Source organism: Sus scrofa, chromosome 18 (assembly GCF_000003025.6).
Source record: "Sus scrofa isolate TJ Tabasco breed Duroc chromosome 18, Sscrofa11.1, whole genome shotgun sequence".
NCBI lineage: Eukaryota > Metazoa > Chordata > Mammalia > Artiodactyla > Suidae > Sus > Sus scrofa.
The window spans coordinates 55,495,145-55,516,126 of NC_010460.4; the positions used below are offsets into that span (position 1 = coordinate 55,495,145).

General features: G+C 56.5%; 1 protein-coding gene across 3 annotated transcripts in view; it reads left to right on the forward strand.

The window, feature by feature from the left end:
- The window catches only part of ZNF282 (zinc finger protein 282), a 26,163-nt gene continuing 5,181 nt past the window's right edge, over nucleotides 1–20,982 (forward strand). The window contains exons 1-7 of one of the 3 annotated variants that reach the window (XM_021078538.1): nucleotides 1–278; nucleotides 3,095–3,514; nucleotides 11,959–12,085; nucleotides 12,564–12,683; nucleotides 14,910–15,029; nucleotides 16,402–16,518; nucleotides 17,982–18,095. In XM_021078538.1, coding sequence (XP_020934197.1) covers nucleotides 114–278; nucleotides 3,095–3,514; nucleotides 11,959–12,085; nucleotides 12,564–12,683; nucleotides 14,910–15,029; nucleotides 16,402–16,518; nucleotides 17,982–18,095 — 1,183 coding nt within the window. In that variant the 5' untranslated portion in view covers nucleotides 1–113. Of the gene's footprint in view, nucleotides 279–683; nucleotides 1,374–3,094; nucleotides 3,515–11,958; nucleotides 12,086–12,563; nucleotides 12,684–14,909; nucleotides 15,030–16,401; nucleotides 16,519–17,981; nucleotides 18,096–20,982 lie in introns of those variants that run through there. The other 2 variants (XM_021078539.1, XM_021078537.1) reach the window with 2 other exon arrangements.

The following is a 20,982-nucleotide window of genomic DNA, read 5'->3' on the forward strand; positions in this document are numbered from 1 at the left end:
TGTTTGCTCCTACGGGCTGTAGATGGAGCTGTCCGGCCCCGGCGAGGGGGAAGGCGCCTGGAAAACGTTCTTCTTCTCCCTGGCCGGCCCGAGCGGGGAACAGCGCTCCCAGGATGCAGTTTGTGTCAACACGGCCGCAGCCTCAGCAGCTGGGCATCCAGGGCCTGGGGCTGGACAGCGGGAGCTGGAGCTGGGCGCAGGCCCTGCCCCCGGAGGAGGTCTGCCACCAGGAGCCGGCGCTGCGCGGGGAGATGGCCGAGGGGATGCCGCCCGTGCAGGTGGGTGCCCGCGGCGCCATGGCCGCCCGGCTGCGTGGGGGCGGGGCGCGGGGCGGAAGCGCAGGCCGGGCCCGGGGCCCCGAACGCGCGATCCCCGGGGCCTGGCGCAGCCGCGGCGGCGCCTCCAGCCCGGGCCCGGGCTCGCCGGCGCGCCGGGAGGCCGAGGCGGGGGCCGGCCGCGCTCGCGCCCGCCGGGCCGGGCCGGGCACGGGGGCGCGCAGGACCCCTCGTCGGGGTCCGCCGCGGCCGCTTGGCCGGAAAGATGTCCTCATTGCGCGGTGTGGCCCTCTTGGGCCAAGTGCAACGAGCGATTCACGCTTCCCCTGCACCGGGTGTGACGGAGGGAAGGGGCCGTGGAGCGGTGACTTTGCCTTCTTTCCAGCGGTGGGTGAACTTGGCCGCACGATAGAAGCACCTGAGCGGCTCGGAGGCCTCCGGAAGCCCAAGCCGGGTCCCAGGCCGGGTTAAACCTGCGGCTCCGTCTCCGGGGTGGAGAGTGGGCCGCAATCATTTCTGAAAGGTCCCTAAGGATCTCAGGGTGCGCACGAGTTCCGGGGCCAGGGCTGCGGAGCTGTGCGTAAGACACGAGGACCGTGATGCCGAGAGAGGCCTGGATGGCCTTGCCAGGAGCAGAGGGTGCCAGCTGACCCTGGGCTGGACCCCGCGGAGGCGCCTTCCGTCCCCCGCGCCTGGTTCTTAGCCCACCGGGTTCTGACGAGTGTTCCAGCAGTTGCTGTGTTGTGTTTGATCATTTTTCAGCCTTAGGTCTCCAAACCTGTGCAGAGGGAACAGAATTTGCCGCCCCCAGATAGCCTCTGTGGCATAAGGATTATTTTAAGACGGTTATTTTAAAGAAACTGCAGGCACAGGAGACGCTCTGAAAACCAAGTAGGAGTTACCCTTTGTGAAAGGAAGTCTCCACTGCTGTACCAGGAAGAGGGCATGACTCCATCTCAAAAAACTCTTATCAATGAGAAGGCAAGGATTTCTATCTGCACAGCAGTCTTGTATGCAGTCCTTTTGCTGGCACCTCCCATAACTGACGCCCCTACCCGCAGCCTCATCCTTTGTCTTTAGCTGAAGATGGTGTTGAAGGTGAGGGCTTGGGACATTCGGGCGAGTGAGTCCGTTTTCCTGGGTCTCTCCCCTGTATTCAGGAGGTTGACATGTTAGCAAACTTTATCTTTCTCGTGGGAATCTGGCTTATGTCAATTTGACTATCGGACTAGCTGAAGAAACCCAAAAAGAAAAATTTTCTTCCCCAACACCTGCAGAAAGTAAACTGGGCCCAGTGACTCTCTGAACTTCTACCGTCAGCCCTCGTCCCCTCTGTGGGCCAGGCTGGAGCGAGGCTCACAGGAGCCCCGGTGCGTGGCTTTGCTCAAAATACTGTCACCTCTCACGGAGCAGGGTCTGGGTCCCCACTCCGCTGCCCTTTCTCCCACGGCAGAGGTGATCCCCCAGAAGCTGTGTGATGCCCTTTCCTGGCTGGCACAGCTGCTCTGAGGTAGGGCAGTGAGCATGCCTGTCCCCTGCTGCCCAGCTCAGCTCTAAGTCACAGGTCTCCACTCTGCCCAGCCTGAGGGCTTCTTCAGCAACCACAGAGAGAACAGGAGGTGACACCTCCCCCTGTCCCAAGCACCCAGGAGAGGCCAATATCAGCCCTGCTGTTGTCCAGCAAGCCCCAGGTGCTGGTATGACATGGGGCCAGTTTCCAGGTCACCAGTGCCCTGTCACCACCCTTTCCTGGTCATAGGGCTCAGCTCCTAACTTGCACCCGTGGGGCCTTGCCTTCCAGGGTGAAGGAGCCAGACCCCGGCAGTGCCAGAGGGCCTGGCCATCGGGAACCCCTCCCCCAGGAAGCAGGAGGGGACCAGGAGGTCTTCTCTGCCTCTTAGGGAATGTCCCCTCCTGCCTCCCCCAGTGAGTGACACTTTGTGGCAGACCCATTTGCATTTTGGAAAACATGAATACACAACTGCACAGGGAGAAACGGCTGCTTGGCGGCTGTCTCGCTCGGGCTCCCTGTGTCTCCCTTGGCCACTGTCCTGCTGTTCAGGCAGGAGCAGTTACTGAACTGCGTTACCTGCTGCACCTAGAACTGCTCCAGTTGGCAGTGCTGTGAGGTGCTGGAGGATGACCAGCTGCTTCTCTGTGCCTCGATTTCATCATCTTTAAAGCAGAGAGATCAACATTCTTGCCCCAACCTGCTTAGAGATGCTGGGAGATTAGGGAATGATGACGGATAGGAAAATTTTTACTTTGAAGCAGCCAACCCTGGGCAGCCCTAAAGAGTTCAGTGTTAAGAAGTGCCTGTTGTAGTTTGGTGGCTTAAGAACCCGACTAGTATCCATGAGGATGCGGGTTCCATCCCTGGCCTCACTCAGTGGGTTAAGGCTCTGATATTGCCATAAGCCATAGCAAAGTTCACAGTGGTAGCTCAGACCTAGTGTTGCTATAGATCTGATTCAACCCCTGGCCTGGGAACTTCCGTATGCTGCAGGTGCGGCCCTAAAAAGCAAAAGAAAAAAGAATTCAACATTGAGTTGCGCCCAGGAAGAAAGCGGCTGTTCTAGTCAGAAAAACATGGTTTTGTGACATTTCAGGCCGGGGTCCCCAGCCTAGACCTGCCGAGATCAAGGTGGGTGGCAGCCTGGTGACCAGCCTCACCGGGCAGGAAGTGGGCAGGTTGGGTGAGTGGCTGCGGCAGCCACTGCTGGGACACGCCGCTTTGTGACAAGGTGTCCCTGCTCTCGGGCCACCTCCCGCCTCCCGCGGGTCTCATCCCTGCTGACACGCTCTCCCCCTGCACACAGGCTCAAGAATGGGACATGGACGCCCGGCGACCGATGCCTTTTCAGTTCCCGCCCTTCCCAGATAGGGCGCCCGTCTTCCCCGACCGCATGATGCGGGAGCCCCAGCTGCCCACGGCAGAGATCTCACTCTGGACCGTGGTGGCCGCCATCCAGGCCGTGGAGAGGAAGGTGGAGGCCCAGGCCAGCCAGCTGCTCAATCTGGAGGGGCGGACGGGCACGGCCGAGAAGAAGCTGGCCGACTGCGAGAAGACGGCCCTGGAGTTCGGGAACCAGCTGGAGGGCAAGTGGGCGGTGCTGGGGACGCTGCTGCAGGAGTACGGGCTGCTGCAGAGGCGCCTGGAGAACATGGAGAACCTGCTGAGGAACCGCAACTTCTGGGTCCTGCGGCTGCCCCCGGGCAGCAGGGGCGAGGCCCCCAAGGTGAGTGGCGTGTCCCCAGGGGCCGGGATGGCCATGAGGAGCGGCACGGGGGAACAAGGCCCTTGACTGCGTCCTGGCAGGCCTTCTCCCAGGTGTCTCTGGCCCCCCGTTGCCCAACCTCAGGGTCTCCTCAAAGCCTGGCTCCACTCCAACAACCTCGTCTGGACGTTCCACCGCCCTGAGGCTGGCCTCCACCGGTCCCCGCAGAGCCCGCACGTCCTGTCCGGGAGCCTTCGCTCTCACTGCTCCCAGGCCCTCCCAGGGGATCTTTTCATGCCTCGGTTTCCCCCGGGCACCTGCAGCTGGCCCCTTGTCTCTGGCTGTCTTTGGGTGTGCTCGCCTGAACACGGCTGGAGGCAGACCCCAAACCAGACTGACCAGAGTCGCCTGAGGCACCCCCTCCCTCCCGTGGGCCCTTCTTGAAGCCAGGAGGTCTCGATCCTCTCTTGTTCCGTTGGCTCTCCCACTCTCCCCGGCTCATTGGCCCCACACTCCCAGTCGCTGGCCCAGCTTTCCAGTCCTCTGAGAAAGCGGGGTCACTCTCTGGAGACCTCCCCGCAGCCGGTGTCCTCTGCCTTCCCTTTACCGTGGGCTCACCGCCCCCCTTCACTTCCTCCAGGAGGCCACGCTGGCATTTCACCCCTTTCTCCCCACGCTGTCACCTCCCCACCTCCGCTGGCTTCTTCACCAGCTGGAGGCATTCTGCAATACCACCCACCACTGAAATAAAAAACTCCCTAGGAGCTCCCTGGTGGTTCAGTGGGTTAAGGACCTGGCATTGTCACTGCTGTGGCTCGGGTTGTTGCTGTGGCAGGGGTTTGATCCCAACAAACCTAAAAAACTCTCTAGACCCTCATCTCCCTGTGGCGCCACCTCGTAGCTCTGCCCCCCTTTAGAGAAATCGATACTTTGCCGTCTCCAGTTCTCTCTTCCCCATTTTCTATCCCTCACTTTTAAACTTTTTTATTACAGAAAACTCAAATCTACATAAAAGTAAATAGAATTGTTTAATGAGGAGTTCCCGTTGTGGCTCCGTGGGTTAAGAACCCGACATAGTATCCATGAGGATTCGGCTTTGATCCCTAGCCTTGCTCAGGAGTTTAAGAACCTGGAGTGGCTGTGGCGAAGGCCAGCAGCTGCAGCGCTGATGCCACCCCTAGCCCAGGAACACCCATAAAAAGAAAAAAAAAAAGAATTGTGACTCCATCCTTCAGCTTCTGGTGTTACCAGCTCTTAAACGGTCTTGTTCTGTCTAAATCCCCACCCACGTCTCCTCCCATCTTACTTTGAAGCACATCTCAGACAGCAGTCCTTTTAATTGTTAATATTTTAGCTCTAAAAGGTAAGGACTCTTTTTTGTACGTAATGATCTCGTTATTATGACCACCCCAACACAAACCTCAGCCTCCTCACACATCCTCAAATGTTCATTTTTTCCAAAAATGTTATACATTTTCTTTCTGTTAGCTTTTGCCCGAATCGGAGCTTAAATACGTCTACACACGGTCATTGCTGTGTCTCTGAAGTCTTATTTCAATCTGTAAGTTCCTCCTCCATCTCTTTCATTCTTCTTTGTAGTTTATCTGTGGGAGAAACTAGGCCACCTGTCCTGTGGAATTTCTTGCAGGCTGGATTCTGCTGCTGCATCCTCCGTGGTCCCACGTAACATGTTCCTCTACCCCCAGTATTGCAGTAAGTCCGTCACTGGACGCATCTCCCTGGAACAGGATGAGGCTGTTGCTACCATGTGTCCACCCTGCTCGTCTCGCCAAAGCTCTAATGACACCATTAGATGTCAGACCCTGAAAGCCAGGGCTCTTAAAGCCGTGGCATTGACGTCCCAGTCTTCATTTCCTGCCCTGTCAGCAGCATTTCATGCAGGAGGCCCCTCCCTCCTCGAAACACCTGTTCGTGCAGCTTCCGGCACTCCTCCCGCCTTGGCTCTCTTCCTACATCACTAGCTGTTCCTTCTCAGTCCTTTCTGCTGCCTTCCCTCCTTTTCCCGACTTCTTATATTTGGAGTGGTCCAGGGCTCAGTCCTGACTTCTGCCTACTCCCTACACCCTGTCCTCGTGATTTCATCCAGGCTCAGGGTTTTGGGTTTTGGTTTTGTTTTGGCCACACCCATGGCATGCAGAGATTCCCAGGCCAGGATCCAAGGATCAGACCTGTGCCAGAGCAATAACAACACCAGATCCCCAACTGCTAGGCCACCAGGGAACTCCCTGGCTCCAGGTTTTAGAGGTAGTCCACATGCTATTAACTCCCAGATGCAGTCTTTTCCTCCCACTTTCTCTCCCATTTTTTTTTTTTCCTCTTTTTATGGTCGCACCTGCAGCGCATGGAAATTCCCAGGCTAGGGATTGAATTGGAGCTGCAGCTGTCAGCCTAAGCTACAGTCATGACTGCGCCAGATCCAAGCCACATCTGTGACCTACACCAGAGCTCACGGCAACACCAGGTCCTTAACCCAGTGAGGAAGGCCAGGGATCGAACCCACATCCTCACAGACACTATGTTGGGTTCTTTACTGGCTGAGCCACAAAGGGAGCTCTGCTCTGTGTATCCTTTCCAGACTTCTTCTCGAACGCCAGATTCACCTTCATACCTGCTGACTGAGCATCTCCCTCGGAACGTCAGTACCTTTCTTAGATTTAACTCAACCACACTGAACTCTCGATTTCTGCCTGAGCCCTTTCTACCCAAAGTCATCCTCGTCTCCATGAAGATAAGAGCATCCTTCCAGCCACAGCCTTGGGGCTGTCCTTGGCTCCTCTCTTTCTCACACCTGGCTTCCACTGCAGATGGTAGTAAATACCATCTGATTTTCCTGCAAAATATATTTAAACCCTGACCACTGCTCCTTCCATCGTCTGGTCAAAGCCACCGTCACCTCTCGTCTGATTATCACCACGCCTCCTCGCTGGTCTCCTTGTTTCCCTCCTTGTCCCCCACCCCATAGAGTCTAGTCTCAGCAGAGCAGCCAGAGTGATCCTTTAAAATATATTAATCAGTTAGAGTTCCCTGGTGGCCTAGCAGGTTAAGGATCTGGCATGGTCACTGTTGTGGCTCAGGTCACAGCTGTGGCGTGGGTTCAATCCCTGGTGCTGGAACTTCTGTATGCCAAGAGCACGGCTAAAAACATATATAAATCAGTCTATTACACCTCTTCCTAAAACCCCCAGATGGGGAGTTCCTGTTGTGGCTCAGCAGGTTGTGAACCCGACTCATATCCATGCGGATGCAGGTTTGATCCCTGACCTCACTTAGTGGGTTCAGGATCCGTGTTCCCATGAGCTGTGGTGCAGGTCCAAGATGTGGCTTGCATCTGGCGTTGCTGTGGCTGTGGCGGAGGCTGGCTGTTGCAGTTCCAATTCGACCCCTAGCCCGGGAACCTCCATATGCTGTGGGTTTGGCCCTAAAAAGGAAAAACCAGACAAAACAACAAAAAACAGATGGCTCCCCATCTTATCCAGTGGAGAAACCCTGTCGTATCAATGGTCCCCTCCCTTCCCTCTCGTCACCCCCCCAAGCTCATCTCCACCGCACCCCCTGGGGACCCCTGTCCGCTCCTTCTTGCCAGGTGCCACAGGGTCCAAGCTCAGGGACTTTCCTCCACTGAAAGTCTCCATCTCTGGGTCCCCGCCCACGGCTCCCTGTCACTTCCATCTGGGGTCTGCTCAGCTGTCACTGGATCAGCGTGACCTTGGCCACCCAACCCCAGCACACTCTTTCCTCCAGCCCTGCCCTCGTCGTCTCCAAAGCACTTGTGCATCCGACGTTTTGAATACTTACTCTTTTTTTTTAATCTCTTGGTTGGTTTCCTCTGCTCGGTTCACTGCTGTGTCTCCATGCCTGTGACCGTACCTGGCTTAGAGCAAAAACGTTTGCTCAGTGACCCTCCAGCTGGAGGGCTTCCGCTTCCGCGCCAGGGACTCTGGGTCTTCTTTGTCTTTGTCGCTGGCAGCCAACCCACGGCTTTGCTAGAGGAGGTGCTTGACAGTGAGCTGCTGAGGCTGCACAGGACTGAGTGGCACAGGTGGCTTTAATTCTTCCCTGAGGCACCTCCTGCACTGCAGCCCACAGGGCCTGGTTTTCAGAACAGGTTGGCACGTGCTTTGTGCCCCGCAGCCAGTCTCCTCCCGCACTGCTCTCTTCTCTGGCCTGAACTCTGCGTTCTGACTCAGGGCTGTGTCTTTACGTGGCCCTGTTGTGTGCTCTCTGCGTTGGATCCGGTGTTGGGGCTTGAGTTGACACGTGCCCTCGTGGAAGAAGGGAGTGGTTGTGGGCTCTGGGAGCCGGAGGCTTGGGTTTGAATCCTGGCTATGCCACGCTGATTTTCCCACCCTGGTCAAGTATGTTTTGCATTGTCTCTGAGCCTCCTCAACTTTTCTCTCAAAAGAAGTGAATAAATAATTTAGAATAAATAATCCCGTAAGTAATTTACCAGGTGGCCCCCCTGCATTTCAGTGTTCTCCCCTGTAAAATACGCTTCGTCCATGGAGTGGGGAGGTTTAGCAGATTTTCTTGATGGGACAACATGAAGTAATTCATTGTATTAGTTGTCTACTTTGCTGTGTAACGAGTTACCCCAAAACTTAGCAGCCTAAAAAAACATTAGTATTTGTGGAGTCCTCTTGTGTCTCAGCAGGTTAAGGATCCAATGTTGCCACAGAAGTGGCTGGGTTGCTGCTGTGGCCCTGGGAGCTTGCGTGTGCCATTGGCACAGCCCCCCCCCCCAAAATATCCTTGATCATTTTGCAGTTTCTGTGGGTTAGGCATTCAGGAGCAGCTTAGCTGAGTGGTTTGGGCTCAGAGTCTCATGAAGTTAGAGCCAGGCTGCTGCCTGGGGCTGCTGTCATCTGAAGGCTTGACCGAGGCTGGAGGATCGGCCTCAGCTGTGCTCACTCGCCTGTGTTGGCAGGAAGCCTTCGTTCCGCATGGTGTGAACCTGCCCCACGAGGCTGCTCGAGTGTCCTTGCCACATGGCAGCTGCCTCCCCCAGAGAGAATGATTCAGCAAAGAGCGACCACGGTGGATGTTGCGGTGTCTCTTAGGACCCAGGCTCAGAAGTCAGGCACCATCACTTCTGTCTTTGTTGGGAGTGAGTCACTGGATCCCGGCCACACTCAAAGTGGGGGAGAATTAGGCTCTGTTTTTTCAAGGGGCCGTCAAAGAATTTGCAGATATGTTTTACTTTATTGTACTGTATTGCATATTTTTAATAAACACAATTATTTATTTATTTACCTTTTTTTAGAGCTGCACCTGCGGCATATGGATGTTCCCAGGTTAGGGATCAAATGGAAGCTACAGCTGCTGACCTACACCAGAGCTACAGCAACGCCGGATCCCCGGCCCACTGAGTAAGGTCAGGGATCGAACCCGTATCCTCATGGATACTAGTCGGATTCATTTCTGGATTCGTTTCCACTGTGCTACAGCGGGAACTCCTGCGGGCATGTTTTCAAACCTCCACAGCCAAAAAGCACCCGTCAGACGTGCGCGTCGCCGGTCGGAGTTAGAATGCAGGTGCTTTGGGCCTCGCCACACGCATTCGTTCTCTCTGTCGGAGTCAAGGGAGGCTCTGGTCCCTCCGCTCCTCTGTGCCTCTCGGGTTCTGTGAGCTGGTTCATTGTTGGCGGACAGTCCCCGAGTCTTTTCTATCCGGTGGGTCTGGAGGCCCCCTGTGGCTCCGCTTTCGGCTGCATCCTCCGAGCGAGGTTTCGGCAAAGCCATGTCTGTCTCCAGCTGTGAGGGTGATTCTAGACCCTCCGCAGACGTGGGGAAGGAGGCCGAGGCGGTGGCGTTTTGGCAAAAATAAGGAACCTGCCTTTGGATACATTTAGTTTGAGGTCTGTCCTTAAAAGGTGCCTGAATGAAGCCACTCAGGAGACTGTTGGTGAGCTTTGAAGGGAGCGAGGGGGGCTGCAGGGGGCCCCTGCAAAGAGGTGACACCGACGTGCTGAAAAGGGTGAATTGCCAACGGAACCGTGAAGACGCAGGGAAGGTGAGGCCAGAGCTTTGGTCTCGGGGGTGGAAGAGGAAGCAGCGAGGAGGCCGCGTGGCTGTGGAAACCGAGCAGGAGGCCCCCGACGACCTTCCGGGGGCGGTTTCGGAAAGGGGGTGTCGTGAGCACATTGAAGGGGCCTCCGTGGGAATTGTGGAGACGAGCACACAGAGCGTGTGTCTGGGGATGTTTCACAGAAAGCAGGCGGCGAGCTGAGTGGGTCGCCCTTGGGTCGGAGGATCCCGAGGGCAGAGCCGGTGGGGAGGGACAGACTGAAGGTGGCAGAGGGCAAAGGGGGCCGAGTTCCACGGGCGGGAGGTCAAGGAGACGTGAAGGGCACGCGCAGGGAGTGGGGCTCGGATTGGCAGGACGAAAGGCAGAGACCAGCGCTTGCCAACAGCCACCTGCATTCAAAGGCAGGCCGGGAGGATGGGGTTTGGGGGAGGATGGGGGGTGGGGGAGGCCGGGAGGATGGGGGGGATGGGGCAGGATGGGGGGAGTGGGACAGGACGGGGGAGGCCCGGAGGATGGGGGAGGCCAGGAGGCCGGGGAGAGGGAAGAGTGTGGAAGAAGCCTCCCAGAAGACTCAGAGATGTCAGCACGACCACCAAGAGGCTCTGGAGCAGCCTTGAGACAAGGGCTATGAGTATGTGTGGATGTCACCTGCAGAATTTGGTGACTTCTCTCTAGGGACAGGCAGTTAAAATGAAGAAGGGTTGGGGATTTGCCCGAATCTGGTGGAAGGTCCAGGGAATTAGAAGTTCTAGTTCTGGAGTTCCCATTGTGGCTCACAGGTTAAGACCCCTACTAGCATCCATGAGGATGTGGGTTCAATCCCTGGCCTTGTCCAGTGGGTTAGGGATCCAGTGTTGCCACAAGCTGCGGTGTAGGTGGCAGATGCAGCTCAGATCCTGGCAAAGCCTTGGCTGTGGTGTAGGCTGGCAGCTGCAGTTCTGATTCAGCCCGTAGCCTGCGGACGTCCATGTGCCACAGGTGCAGCCCTTAAAAAAAAAGTTCTAGTTCTGTTTCTAAAGATGGGGGTGAGCCAGTCAGTAGGTGTCCTCCAGGTGTGCCCGTGGCACCTGCCAGGACGCTAGAACACTGTTAGGGTGATGAGCATCTGATGCAGGGCTGGCATTTGTCATGGACATACAGGCTCCGCCCACCCACCTAGCCCTGCGCCTGTGGGTCTGACATCAAGAGGGCTATTTGTTCTAATTCGCTCCAGGGTGCCTCTTGTGCAGGTGCAAAGACTGATAGCCTAGGACTAGGGCCTTGGGGAGAATCGAGGGCTTGGATTTCAGAGGGAGAGGGACAGGCTGGTCCAGAAGGGATGAAAGTGGCAGCAGGTGAGGCTGCACAGGTAGTGAGGACATGAACCCGAAACCCTCCTGGACGACACCGTCCGGGATGCGGCCGTGCTGGCCACTGAAATGAGGACACACGGGAATCCTAGTCAGGAGCTCCCACTGTGGCACAGTGGGCTCAGCGGCGTCCTGGGGCCGCTGGGACTCCGATTCGATCCCTGGCCTGGCACAGTGAGTTAAGGATCCAGCATTACCGCAGCTGCAGCTTAGGTTGTGACGGCAGCTTAGATCTAATCCCTGGCCAGGAACTCCATGTGCTGTGGGGCAGCCAAAAAAAAAATCCTTGTCAGTCCAATTGCAGTAGCTCTGGTTGCTGCAGAGGCACAGGTTCGATTCCCAGCCTGGCGCAGTGGGTTCAAGGATTCAGCATTGCTGCAGCTTCCGCTCAGATTCCATCCCTGGCCCTTTGATACCATGGGTGTGACCGTGGGGTGGGGAGAATCCTTGTTAAAGGGAAGCAGCAGCTTTCTGGAACAGATCAGACTACCTCAATTGCCAGGTGACTGACGTTAGACGTTGGATGACACAGGCTCCAGTGAGACCCTCTTAGTTCGGGCAACAGCTATTCCACGCATTTAACATGCACTTACCGACTCCAAACAGGGCGCTTCTAGATGCTTAGGATACAGCGGTGACCGAAACAGACCAGGATTCCAGAACCTTGGCACGTGCTAGTTTCAGTGACAAAAATGTCACTGGTGCTTGGGGGTGAGCTGACCGGAAATACAGGTGTTGTAACAGGGTTCTATCGTGTCGGCTCCGAGACCCGTTCCGCAAGCCTCCCGCATCTCTGTCCCCTGAACACCGAAAGCGTTAGCCTCAGGTACCCAGTTGAACCTCAGAGGGAAAGTACAAACAATGTGGTTAAATGCTTAAGTTTAGAAAGGCAGCGGTGACCGTCACTGTCACCAGAAGCGCAGGAAGAGACTGGGCCGCCCCACTGAAACGGGCCGGCAGGGCGGCGGAGGATGGGCAGGCGGAGAGCCAGGCCAGGCTCTGGGGCGCTGGGCTCGGGGGCGCGGAGCAAGCGGGTGGTGCCAGACCAGAGCTCTCTCTCGTTGGCCCAGGTGCCCGTGACGTTTGTCGACATCGCCGTTTACTTCTCCGAGGACGAGTGGAAGAACCTGGACGAGTGGCAGAAGGAGCTCTACCACAACCTCGTTAAGGAGAACTACAAAACCCTGATGTCCCTGGGTGAGGACGCCCTCCGCCCTGTGGCAGCATCTTCCCCCCCACGCCGCGCCCCCTGGGCAAGGTGCTCCCTGTTGACACCGCAGGGAACTCAGAAAAGGCCCGTTTGTGGTGCCAGGAGGCTAAATGGTTTAAACCAGGGTGAAAAGGGACAAGCCAGGAACAGGGCCTGTGGCTGTAGACGTGAACGCGCTGCTGCTGCCCTGTTGGAAAGCAGTCAGATAGCATCATCTGCACCTCGCTGCTCGCTGCATCCCGACAGCCTGGGAGAAGCCAGGCTGGCCCCGCTGTCGGCTTGCAGAGACCAGCTCTCTGCACCGAAACTGCGGAGCGCCTCGACTTGCTCTTACGGCTCCTCCTGCAATCACCTGGCAGACCTAAGGGCCCCTCGGGGCGGGGGCGGGGGAGCCGGGGGAGGGGACCCGCCTGGGGCCCCACCGCTAACTTCCCTCCGTCCTCCTTCCCTTCCACCGCATTCCAGACGCGGAGGGGCCCGTGCCCAAGCCAGACGCTCCCTCCCAGGCGGAGCCCAGCGACGAGCCCTGCGTGTGGGAGCAGCGTGACCCCGAAGGGAGAGAAATCCTGATGGATCCGGACACAGGTGATGGCAGCTAGGGATCCTGGGCGGGGCCCCACCCTCCAGGCATGGGGCTGGGGGGCTCCTCATGGTTGTTCATGAGGCCAGTTCTGCTGCCCCTGGACTTTGGCGGTCACTTACAGGGAGAGATTTCAGGGCCAGAAAGCACACCGTGGATGTGTGTCTTTTGGGGTTGGAGCCGTGCAGCTCGAGACGTCAGGTAGCCTAGAGAGAAGAGGAAGGGTCCACCTCGCAGCCCCCCAGGCCTCCCCGGGGCCTGTGAAGACCTGGGAGCAGCCGGGCCAGGCAGGTGGGTGGAGGGGCAGGGGCGCTCGGCATGGGTGTGTCGTTGGTGTGGTTGCCTGCTTGGCTGTCACCTCAGTGCCCTCACCCATTGTCACAGACACCCCGACACAGGCAGACCTACCCTTCAAGGCCTTCTCCTCACTCGAGAAGGACCCTGCGTTCTGAGGACATCCAGGTCCTTGAGAATGCCACACCTGGTCAGCTCTCACTGGTTGTGAGGGTTCTAGTCCCGGCTCTGCCCCTGACGCGTTCTCTCCAGACCTTGGCTCTCCTGTGTCCTCTGCCTCGTCACGTGAACCTTCACCCATCAGTGCCCTCGGTCCTTCGTCCCCCCCCCCTTTTTTTTTATTTTTTGTCTTTTTAGGGCTGCACCCACAGCATATGGAAGTTCCCAGGCTAGGGATCCAATCGGTGCTGCAGCGGCAGGCCTCCGCCACAGCCACAGCCACACACATCCAAGCTGTGTCTGCGACCTACACCGCAGCTCACAGCAAGGCTGGATTCTTAACCCACTGAGCGAGGCCAGGGATCGAACCCACGTCTTCATAGATGCTAGTCAGGTTTGTTACCACTGAGCTACCACAGGAACTCCTGTGCTTCCTCCTTTTTAAGTGGCAAGTGTGTGTCACCGAAACGTCCCTTAGAAGGTGTTTCGATGGCAGCTCCCCCTTTTCCGTCCGTTCTCTTTATTAAGCTATAAGTCACATACTGTAAATTCACTCTTTGGAAGTACATTCGCATGGCAGGGAACCCCACCCGCCAGCAGTCACCCCAGTTCTCCACACCCACAGCCCGCATGGATTTGCCTCTTCTGGATATTTTGTCTACGCGGCTCCTTCCCCATCTTAAGCGCTGCACATGGCTGAGGTCAGCAGCGGTGGTGACCTTCCCCCCGTAAAGTAACCTCAGCAGTTTCACCGGCTTAGCATCGATCACTGCACTGGCTAGAACAGGGACCACTGTGCCCATGTTATGGCTGGACTGAGCAGTCTGAGCCAAAGAGGTCAAGTCAAGGACTCGTCCAGATCCATGTCTTCCGGTTCCCTACCCACCGCCTCTTTCCTGCTGCCTGAGCTGCGTCCTGCCAGGGCTAGTGCTGCACGTCACACCATAGACCCCCCCCCCAAGAGGAAAGCACCCCATTTGTCACGTCTCGGGGTCTACTTGGAAGATAGGTTATTGTCTTTTATCCATAAGCATGCTGTGCGTTATCCATCCAGAGAGGGCCTGGGTTGCTTCTCTTTGCCCAGTCGAACTTCCTCCTAATCGTGTGTGTGTGTGTGTGTGTGTGTGTGTGTGTGTGTGTGTGTGTGTGTGTACCTGCAAGAGTGAGCGTGTCTCTGTGTCTGGCCCGCCCTTCTTTTTTTATGCTTTTTAGGGCCACACCTGTGGTGTATGGAAGTTCCTGGACCAGGGTCAAATCAGAGCTGCTGCTGCCGGCCTGAGCCACACCCACGGCAGTCCCAGATCTGAGCCACATCTGTCATCGAAGCCGTAGCTTTCAGCAACACCAATCCCTAACCCAGTGAGCGAGACCAGGGCTCGAACCTGCAAACTCACTTAGACAACATCAGGTCCTTAACCCACTGGGCCACAGTGGGAACTCCTGGCCCATCCTTCTGACTGGGGTTAGAACAGGGACGAATGTCTCACACACAGAAGGGGACCTGGGGCCTGTGCCCATTCGCAGCCATCCAACATGGGAGCTTCCAGAACCCTCTCCCGGCATTACCACCCCTTGTTCCGTGGTTCTGCCGACCCCTCTGTCCTGAGCCTCGTAACCTCTCTGCCCCCAGAACCCTCTTTGTTTCCCTGCAGTTGCCCACGGGAGCCCAAGACCCCCTGCTCTTCCCATGAAAGCTGACCATCACGAAACATGTCAGCTGTGCTCTTGACCCCAGGGCTGTCCGGGTGACGTTACGTGACACAACTCTCTGTCCCCAGGAGCAGAGCCCCTGGTGCCTGCCCAGGACGCGTCCTCGCAGGTGAAGCGGGAGGAGGCCCTGTGCATCCGGGGTCAGCGGGGCCTGGAGGAGAGAACCATCCCCACGGAGTCCATCACCGGTGAGCGGCCGCCCACGCCAGCTGCAGGAGGACAGGTCCAGCGCGGGCGGGGGACAGCATGGGCACACGGCACTCGGCCTGGACGATTTGCCAGCACATCTGGGCTCAGCCGTGCTGTTTCCTCTTCTTTACATGTCAGTTTTTAACTCTTCCTTCCTCCTCGCGAAGAGCAGTAAGAGCGGGGCCTGCGGCAGTACCCAGCGTGAGGGCACATCGCGGCTTGCGGGTGGGGCCGGGACCGCCTCCTGAAGACCTGCTCCCAACTAGCCAGTGGGGGGCGTGCATCACGTGGGCGTGTGTGTACGTGTGTGGAGAGAGATTGGTTGGTTGATTGGATTTAAGGAGGTGGCGTCTGCGGCTGTGCAGAGTGGCAAGAGGCCGGCAGGCTGCAGACCCCAGGCGGTCCGCTGGCCGGACTCCCTTTTCCGCAGGGGACGTCTATCTTTTTCTATTAAGGCCATCAGCCGGTGGGAGGAGGCCCACCCTCGTTATGGAAGGTAATCACTCCAAGTCTACTGATTTAAAAGTTAAACTCCTCAATAGATAAACAAACAAATACCAACAGCCCCGAAACATGGAGAACAATGTTTGGCCCGATGGCTGGGAACCGCAGCCTCGGTGGTGGACACAGAAAGGTGACCATCACAGGATATGTTGGTGCCCTGTTGCCCTTTATCGGCCCCGGACTGGAGCCCTATAAGCCTCCTCCCCCGTAGTCGGGGGGCCTCGCCGTCCTGGGTCCGTGACAATCGTCCCGAGCAGAGGCTGGTCCTGGGTCCGTGACGGTCGTCCCGAGCAGAGGCTGGTCCTGGGTCCGTGACGGTCGTCCGGAGCAGAGGCTGGTCCTGGGTCCGTGACGGTCGTCCCGAGCAGAGGCTGGTCCTGGGTCCATGACAATCGTCCCAAGCAGAGGCTGGTTCCCTTTTCATCCGACACTTTCCTCGAAAGCATCACAGTATCACGATCTGCAAAGGCACCTTAGAGATAAGAAGGCAATAGAGGGTAAATGAGGGTTAATAGACGCTGCGGAGGAAAGAAAATGTAGGATTTGTCTTAGAAAATCCCCTTAAAATGGACGCAATAAAAGGCTTCCCGGGAGGCGGCGGATTCTAGAAAAGCCCCGCGTGAGGGGAACCTCCTTCCACAGTGGCGCACAGGCTCCAGCGTGACCCTCGCTGGAAGGGGTGAAGTTTCTGAAGGACAGAAACACTCCATTCACTTGGGCCAAACTGACCAAAGGCTTTAACTGAGTGGAGTAATTCCTGCTGACGTTTAGGGAAGAGACAGAATTGCATTTGACAGGAGAGACGGACAGCGCGGCCCGGCGGGCGCGGCCGGGTCCCTGACGCCTGTGCCGCTCTGTTCCCACAAGCAGACTCGCCGGCTTCCGCCCAAGACCTCCTGTCCCGGATCAAACAGGAGGAGCACCCGTGCGTGTGGGATCAGCAGGACCTGGCCGAGAGGGACATGCCCACGGACCCCAGCTCAGGTGAGCCCACCGCGGGAGCAGGGAGACCGGTGGCTGCGGGGAGTCGCTGCGATCGATGGCGCATCACTGGGTCCAAGGCCAGTGAAAGGCTCAGGGCCTGGAGCCTGATGGGGTCCTCAGTCGGCCGGTGCAGGCATTTTGGCACATCACTGGAGGCAGCTTTCCTAAAGGACCCGTTAAAGGATAATTTGCTACCTCAGTGTAACTGACACTACAATGACGTCCCTGATTTCTGAAATACAACCAGAAAGTCTTTTAAAAGTTGCATATGTTTCTGTGACAGAAAGTAATTTATAGAGTTCCCTGGTGGCCTAGTGGTTAAGAATCCCCCGTTGTCACCGCTGTGGCTCAAGTCACTGCTGTGGCCTGGGTTCAATCCTTGGCCCGGGAACTTCCGAATGCCATGGCATGGGCACAGCCAAAAAAAAAGGGCAGTACTTTAAAAAAAAAGTCAGAGTTCCCACTGTGGCTCAGTAGGTTAAAGACCCAGCATAGTCTCCATGAGGATGCAGGTTTGATCCCTGGCCTCACTCAGTGGCTTAAGTATCTGGCGTTGCCACAATCTGTGGCATAGGCCACAGATGCGTCTTGGATCCGGCATTGCTGTGGCTGTGGCATAGGCTGGCAGCTGCAGCTCCAGTTCAACCTCTAGCCCTAGAACTTCCATATGCTGCAGGTGTGGCCATAAAAAAGAAAAAAAAGTAATTTACATTTTCCTGGAATTTTCCTTGAGTGACGACTAGTTAGACATCTCCCAGGAAACTTCTGGGAAGTATCCAGGCATAAAAGGAGACATAAAAGAACAGTAGGCAAGACTGAGTGTGAGTGTGTGTGTGTGTGCTGCTTGCAGAGCTGGAGAAAGCCAGTGTCATCGTGTTTGGTAGTTATGACCCCAAAGTCTCATCCCACCCCCGACCCCCTACCAGGAAGAGAAGCAGACGTAAAACCTAAGATTCCTTGTAGGTGGTCTACAGCTTTTCAGTGGGAAGGTGCAGGGGTCCAGGGCAGAAGGGAAAGCAGACCCTTCATGATAAAGGGTGGCGGTGTCCACTGCACGTCTTACTAATGACCTTTGTTCACCGTTGCTAGTCTTTAAGTCCTACCCCTCCTGCCTCCGTCCTGTGGGCCCCAGAGGCCAGGCTTCCCTGTGGCCGGGCAGGACCACAGATTGCGCTGGAGCTCAGTGGACTCAGAAGACCTGGGTTCCGATCCCGACTCTACCACCCCAAGGCCTTTGAGACAAGCCTCCCCCTCGGCCCAGTCGGGATGCAGCGAGCACAGTGGGGTCCCGGTCGGGGAGGCCATCGGGAGGGGAGGACGGCCTGTGCTGAGGGCAGCATAGACACCAGCACTGCCGCCCGCCCTCTGAGCAGAGCAGCAGCCTCTGCATCTACGGTTTTCGAACCTTGGGGGTGCTCGGTGGAAACGAACAGGATCTAAGACCTCCTTCTTTCCACGGACAGAGGCTCTGATCTCCGCACATGACATTTTGTCCTGGATAAAGCAGGAGGAGCAGCCGTACCCGTGGGGCCCGCGCGACTCCATGGATGGCGAGCTCGGACTAGATTCCGGCCCCGGTGAGTGTTGCCCCCGGCCGGGCCCTGGGTCTTTTGTCCAGAGGGATGGATGCTCACCCAGCCCTACCCCTTTGGGGGTGATGCTCTGCCTTGGCAGCCTTTCCAAGGCCTGTATCAAAGCACTGTTCTCTTTCCTTTTGGAGGATGGCAGGTGTGTGTGTTTCCTGGGGCTGTCTTCACAAAATGCCACAAACCGGGTGGCTTAAAACAACAGAAACTTAGGAGCTCCCGTTGTGGCTCAGCAGGTTAAGAACCCAACTACTATCCATGAGGACATGGGTTCGATCCCTGACCCTGTTCAGTGGGTTAAAGATCCTTCCCTGGCCCTGCTGTACACGAGGGGGAAAGATCTGGTATCCTGCTTGGCTCACAGTAAGACATCAGCCTAACCAGACCTGACGCTTAAGTAGAAAGGATTCTTGGATTTACGTATTAGTGAGACTCTTCCTCTCTGCTCTGTGACAGTTAGTGTAACAGGGGAACACAAGCTCGTGCTCGCAAAGGTAAGATGCACGGGGCTCCAGCGAAGCAGGACGTATCAGAGGAGTCTGGGGTCAGTGGCCACTAGGAGTTTCCAGAGTGACTGGGGAGGCTCCAGCCGGACCGCGCCACCCGGATGCCAGCCCTCCGCACTCGCCCTTGCAAATCACAGACATGGTTTGAAAGCACCCTCCTAAAATCCCCACACTATTCACTGCCTCGGGTGAAAACAGGGCTTCCCACCTTTTTTAATTTCTGTTGTTTGAATAATGACTGGAGGAGGCTGGGAGTCGGGGCAGGAAAGGAAGAAACCCCTGCATGCGTTGAGATGATGAGAAGGGGCTGCCCCTGGGGCTGCTGGGCGTGGGGCATTCGCGGGGCTTCAGGAATGAGGTTGGAGCCAAAGACAAGGGGCTGTGTGAGCACATGTGACCTGTGGGCCAGGTTAGCGTTTGGGTTTCACTCTGTTATGAAAGGAGACTTCCCGAGGGTTTTAGACACGGGGGTCATGTGATCTGGTTTCTACTCTAAAAAACTAAGTTTGGGGATTGACTGGACTGGGCTTCAGGCAAGAGCAGAAGCAGGAGACCATGTAGGAGGCGAATGCAGGGGGTAGAGGCCGGTGAGGAGATGACGGTTGGAGGGATAACTGATGGGCTGTCCATCAGTGTCGGGACAGGGGTCAGGAGCAACCTCTAGGTTTTGATTTTGAAAACCTGGGCGGGAGTTCCCATCGTGGTGCAGTGGAAACAAATCTGACTAGGAACCATGAGGTTGCAGGTTCGATCCCTGGCCTCACTCAGCAGGTCAAGGATCTGGCACTGCCATGAGCTGTGGTGTAGGTCACAGGCACAGCTCGGATCCTGAGTTGCTGTAGCTGTGGTGTAGGCAGGCAGCTATAGCTCTGATTAGACCCCTAGCCTGGGAACCTCCATATGCCGCAGATGTGGCCTTGAAAAGACAAAGACAAAAAAAGAAAGAAAGAAAGAAAACCTGGGAGAATGTCGGTGTTCTTTGCTGGAATGCTGAGTCCTGGAGATGCACCATTTAGCTGTGTAAACCAAGCATTGTCCTCCGCACCCGTTCAACTCAAGATGACACCCAAGTAGCAATGTCCCATAGACAGATAAGCCTAAGAGTCTGACGTCTGAGAGCCTGGGGCTAGATGGATTTGGGAGTGACAGGTTGCAAGGACTCCTGACACCAACTACCTGGGCTTAGGGCAAATGCCACAGGCAGAGCACCTCGTCCTCCACAAGACCGCTCTCCCCTTAGACACCAGCTGTAGTTCCCAGGGTCCCCGGGCCACCCTCACTTCTGACCAGCTGGCTGCAAATGCAGAGGTTTCCTTAACCCTTCAGGTTCAGTGGTTCCCTAAAACAACTCACAGAGCTCAGGAACACACGACACTTACCATTCGTTTTATTAGAGCAAAAGGACTCAAATCAGAACCAGCTAAGAGGAGAGACCCAGGGGGCCAGGTCTGGGAGGGTCCTAAGCATGAGGCTTCAGGTTATCTACCCCCTGCGGAATCAGGGGCATCACCCTCCCCACGCGGTGACATGTGACAATATGCAGCACGGAGATACGTGACAATACTGCCTATCAGAGAGCTTCTGTGTCCAGAGTTTTTACTGAGGTTTCTTCACATGTGAATGATTGATTGAATCATTGGCCACAAGGTTGAACTCATTCTCCAGCCCCTGTGCCCTCTCTGGAGGTTGGGCTCAAACTGCCAAGCCTCTAATCATGTGGTTGATCTTTCTGGCACAGCCAGCTCCCGCCCTGAGTCATCTTCTTGGCTTGAAGCATCTAGGGATGCACATTAGTCACCTTGTGAACATAAGCCATCAGGGCCGACTGAGCGTAACAAAGACACACCTGTCACCTGGGAAATTCCAATGACTTAGAAGCTGCCTCTCAGAAACCAAGGCAAAGGCCTGACAAAGTATTACACAGAAGTTGTTTTAAGGCCAGGGACTGTCTGAGATCTAGGGAGAGTGTAGACAAAGAGACTCCAGGTCTGAGCCTAACGGAAACCCAGAGGAGCGTGGTGGCACAGAGGCTAGGAGAGGAGAATCCTTCAAGAGAGGGCAGGGCTTAACTGTGTTACCTGTGATGGGGGCGGGGCGGACAGGACAGGGAAGAGGCCTGTGGATTTGGCAGTTTGGGAGCTGTTGGTGACCTTGACAAGTTTGACTGGCCTGCTGGGACAAATGCCTGACTGCAATGGTCTGAAAGAGTTAGGAGGCGAAGAACTAGTTAAAGCAAGTGTACATGACTCTTAAAGACTATGGCTAAAGGAGTTCCCTGGCATCTCAAGGGGTTAAGGACCTGGCATTGTTAGTACTGTGGCTCTGGTTACAGCTGTGACATGGGTTTGGTCCATGGCCCAGGAACTCCTGCA